At 48.4% G+C, this 4,844-nt stretch overlaps 1 protein-coding gene across 1 annotated transcript in view; it reads right to left on the reverse strand.

Annotated features, from left to right (window-relative positions):
- Nucleotides 1-2,972: 2,972 nt before the first annotated feature.
- The window catches only part of LOC134445464 (reticulon-4 receptor-like), a 75,024-nt gene continuing 73,152 nt past the window's right edge, over nt 2,973-4,844 (reverse strand). Inside the window, exon 2 of the mRNA XM_063194532.1 lies at nt 2,973-4,844. This exon is cut by the window's right edge and continues 177 nt beyond it. Coding sequence (XP_063050602.1) covers nt 3,616-4,844 — 1,229 coding nt within the window. The 3' untranslated portion in view covers nt 2,973-3,615.

The following is a 4,844-nucleotide window of genomic DNA, read 5'->3' on the forward strand; positions in this document are numbered from 1 at the left end:
AGCAGACAAATGTTTAACCATGCGGAGAGAGTGCTGTAAATAAAATCAATTGTGGGCTTGTGCAGATCACTGTCAGCTGCCTCGGGCGTGCATTGCAAATACGCTCTCACTGCTGTGCTGTGCTGTGTGCTGTGTGTTGTGCAGGGTCGCCAGATGAGGCTGATAATTTCCAGCCCAAACAATGCTCAAAAACCACCTGGAAGCACTAAGTCCCGCCAATTCTATTCAATTCTATGGCCAAAAATTGGGCATTGAGCCATTTGTACCCGCAGACAGTCATCCTACGCAGCCTAATTGGGCTGGAAACCGCCCAATCTGGCAACACTGGTGTAGTGTGCTGTGTGCTGTGCCGCCACTGGGGAAAGTGGAGAGCAGAATGAAACTAGTGAGTACCAAGGCCCAAAAAGACAGGGCTGCTGCTGACTGCTTTGGCTGGATGACTGGGCCGGGACAAAATCATCCGAAATACAATACAATGTAATGATGACCGACACACACACATACACACACAGGCGCCCTCACGCATGCACACACACACAGACACACAGACACACACACACACACACACACACCTGGGCCCGGGTGACCTTACCCCTTCGTCTCTTCCCCTGTCGGCTGTCCAGCAAACGGCGGCTCGTACAGTAGCAGCCAGTAGCAGCATCCGTTTGGTTTTATGGGACTTGCTGCACCGTGAGCACGGCCCACACCATTACGCTCCTCACTCACTTACATTTGGGTTCAGCTCTACAAGCGGAAGCATCTCCTCTCAAGTCTTCATTTTCACTGCGGACTTCCATCAAACGTTGTTGCTTTCATGTGAAATAAAAGGTCAATCTCTGTGCTGTGCTGTGTACCGTAGCATACTGAAGGCTTGCTTGGCGATGGCTGAAAAGAAATAGGGTTGCATAGGCTTCTGCCTTCTCACCTTTTGTGGAGGCGAGAGGAGAAAAAAAAGTGAAGGAAAAGAGTTCTTGAATGTCAGAGAGACAGAGAGAGAGAGAGAGAGAGAGAGAGAGAGAGAGAGAGAGAGAGAGAGAGAGAGAGAGAGAGAGAGAGAGAGGCAGAGAGAGACAGAGAGAGAGAGAGAGAGAGAGAGAGAGAGAGAGAGAGAGAGAGATGAGGGGTCACCTATGGCTTTAGATATGTTGTTACTTTCTTCTTTAGTAAACATGAAACACCACACACACGCACGCACATACGCACATACGCACGCACGCACGCACGCACGCACGCACGCACGCACGCACGCACGCACGCACGCACGCACGCACGCACGCACGCACGCACACACACACACACACACACACACACACACACACACACACACACAGCCATACACCACTGACTCTACATTCTCTGTCTATCTCTTCTTCCTCTGCCTTCCTGCTTTTTCTGCCTCTCCTCTATACCTCTCCTTTTAAATCTATCTCTAACAATGTTTTTTTTTCCCATTTGTTAAGCACTTTGAGTTACATGCCTTGTATGACACAGTGCTATACAAATACAATTATTATTATTATTATTATTATTGAAGTTGTGTCTGAACTGGAGTTTTAGTGGGTCGATTCAGTATACACGTAGCTATAGCTAAACCACTACCACCACCACCACCATATCGTCCTCTTAGCCCAGGCCAAGCCATTCATCCTGGTCTGGAGTGTGACAAAGCCCAAAGCCTAACATAGGCATTCAAAGCCCTGTGGCGCTAGCGGCCGGCGAGGCCAGGCAGAAGCAGCTAAATGTGGAGAGCATGGGATTTGACACCGGGCCAGATTTGTCAAAGCACTGGGTCATCATCCGCAAACAATGAACATATCGCAGCAGGAAGGCCATCTGCTCACCCGCCCTGCCTGCCTGCCTGCCCGCTCAGCTCTGTGCTAAGGAGGGGGATTGCATTGCATGGCACCGTACAGTGGGCTACAGGGAAGCCGACATGAGGAGGGGAGGGGGGCAAAGGGGTCAGTTGTCCCGGGCCCAGGTGGGGGGGGGGGGGGGGGGGGGGGGGGCAGGGGGGTCATTTGGGTTACGTTGGGTGAGGGGGGCCCTTTCAGATGGCTTTTGTCCTGGGCCTGGCCAAAGCTGGTAACGGCATGGGCTAGTGTGGTGTAAAAGGCCTGCCTGCCTGCCTGCCTGCCTGTGTGCTTTCCCTTCAGCATCGGATTACATGGCTCTCATTTTTTGTGTGTGTTGCTGGAACTACAAGTCTGGCTGTTTTGTAATTGGTGGTGGTGGTGGTGATGGTGGTGGTTGTGGTGTCGGTATTCTAGTGGTTAGGGATTCACCTCTCCGCTTTTGTCGTAAGTGTGTACGTATCGACGCCGCTTTCATCACCGGCCCCAGCTGCTGGTTCATGGAGCAGAAGCCATTGTGAGACATCAAAGTGCATTTTTGAAGCAGCTCAGCCCTAAATGAATTGCAAAATAGGTTACACAAGTGTCTGCTCTCTAAGCCCTATCTCTGAAACAATGAACAGCATATATTAGTAAAAATGCCTTGACTCCAGACGCAGCTGCTCAATGAGATAAACCCGCTGTGTTTCCATACAGCGCTTCTTAGCTCAACATTTTTTCCCCATTTTTTTTTGTTCAAGGAAATACAAATATTCAACATTCTTTCGCAATGTCTTAAATAATGAAATGTATTCACAGCTGAAGTACTTCCAAGTATGTTTTAAAGCTTAGTAAAATATAGGCTAATTAAAAATTCATGTTAACTTTTTTTTGTCCATGGTGTGAACTGCTTCTGATATTGCTCTTGAAAACAGACCGTAACCCACCAATTAACACTGACATTTCTAGATACATACAACTTAAAGTGCTGTAATTTCCTTGGATCGCTAGCTTTCATGGAAATCTACAGAACATATATATAAAAATTATACTCCGTAAACCCCCTTTACAAAATGAGATATTTTATTCATAATATATTTATGCTTGTACAACACTAAAATAAAATGCATATCTATAATTCCATCGCAGTCTTGGTGAACCATTCGACAGCATCCATCATTAATGCCACCGTTAACCATGGTGAGATGAAACCAGAACTCATATTTGGGGAGAGTAAACATTTTTTTCCTTTTACAGAAATACTTAGAAACATAAAAAACGTAACATTTTTAAACAAATGCATCACTTTGAATAAAACATAAGGAACATAAATCCTGTCACTTCCCAGATCTCAGAACGGCAACATTCTCTGCGTGGATTCAGAACTGCAATACTGTTTTTGTTTTTTCTCTTTTACTGTCTTTGATTTCCTTAGGGCTGTCAACTGTTGTCATTGTCTTTCAGTACAAACTTTGCAAGGGAAGGGCAAGGGATTTCTCCAAAGTGTTGCTCAGACACAGTACAGTAAAGTACATACGACAAACATGTGGGCACCAATGCTTTTTTATATACATTAGATCTGATGGGTTCTGTAAAGGCATCCATTTCTTTGATTTATCCTCAACTTTTTTTGTTTTCTCTTTTGTTCTGTCTTGTTCTGTCAGTTTATTTTTTTGTGGCTCAGGCCCGCATTCCTTCGTACAGTCTCTGCCTGCGTTTTCGAGGTTCCTGCAGGGTTGACTCTTATGAGCGCAATGAACAAAAAGAGGTTTTTCTTTAGCATTAATTAAGACATGGTCACGAGAAGCCAGAACAAGGGCAGAAAGACAAGGCTCAGTGATTCAAATGTAGATCCGTGACCTTTAAGACACTGAGTGTCCGATTTGGGCTTTTTCGCACATTTCTTTTTCTTTTTGGACGGGGCTGTGGAGGGCTCCAGGTTTTCTATCAGTTCGGGCTGTAAGCTATCCAGGCCATTGGATAATGTCCCCAAAGGCCCGTCATTCAGGCTCTGCTTGGAACGGGTGTCGTTTTTTGTTCTCTCCTCTCGATGCTTAGTCTTTGACATGTTCTCCTTGTCCTTCAAAGGGTTGTTGGTTATTTGGCGGCTGTTGTAGGATGAAGGGTCGGGAATTGTTTTGCTGGAAATAATGGAGGACTTATCGTAGCCCGTCAGACAACACCTGGGAATGGACTCGCCCAGCATGTCGTCAGAGGAGGAGAAGAACTTTCCAGAGTGGGTCTTGGTGCTGAAAACACTGGTCTGAACCTGGGACGGGGTCTCAACGCATCCCTCCAAATCGTCACTCTTCAGCCGTTTCAGGTCCTTGCCCGTAAGCGAAGCTGGCACGTAGCACTCGAGCTCCGAACTGGAGCCTTTGAAGCGCTTGAACCAGTCCCACAAGGTCCGCGCGCGGCAGTCACAGATCCACTGGTTGCCGTTTAGCCTGAGGTACTGCAGGGAGAGAAGAGGGTCCATGGTCTCCCCGCTCAACACTGTAAGGTTGTTGTAGAAGAGGTACAAGGTGGTGAGTTTTCGGAGGGAGCTGAAGGCCCTCTCCTGCACAAAGGTGATCAGGTTCTGGTGCAAGAGCAGTTGGTCCAGATTGCTGAGGCCGCGCAGCATGTGGTCCGTGACCACCTTGATCTTGTTGTTGTACAGGAAGAGGATGGTGAGGTTGGCCAGGTCCAGGAAAGTGTCGTCGTGCAGGGCCAGCAAGGTGTTGTCGTGAAGGTAGAGCTTCTGCAGGGAGGAGAGGCCGTGGAAGGCGCCCACGGGCAGCTGCGAGAAGCCGCACCTGTGCAGGTGCAAGGTGTGCAGCTTGGTCAGGCCCTGGAAGGCCGTGGGGCTGATGATGCGCAGGTTGTTGTTGTCGCTGATGTCCAGCTCCTCTAGCCGGTCCAGGCCGAAGAAGGCGCCGGCCTCGATGTGGCTGATGTTGTTCTTGTACAGGTAGAGCACGGTGAGGTTGCGCACCTGACTGAAGCTGGTGGAACGCACCACCGTCAGCTTGT

Source organism: Engraulis encrasicolus, chromosome 3 (assembly GCF_034702125.1).
Source record: "Engraulis encrasicolus isolate BLACKSEA-1 chromosome 3, IST_EnEncr_1.0, whole genome shotgun sequence".
In the NCBI taxonomy this organism is placed as follows: domain Eukaryota; kingdom Metazoa; phylum Chordata; class Actinopteri; order Clupeiformes; family Engraulidae; genus Engraulis; species Engraulis encrasicolus.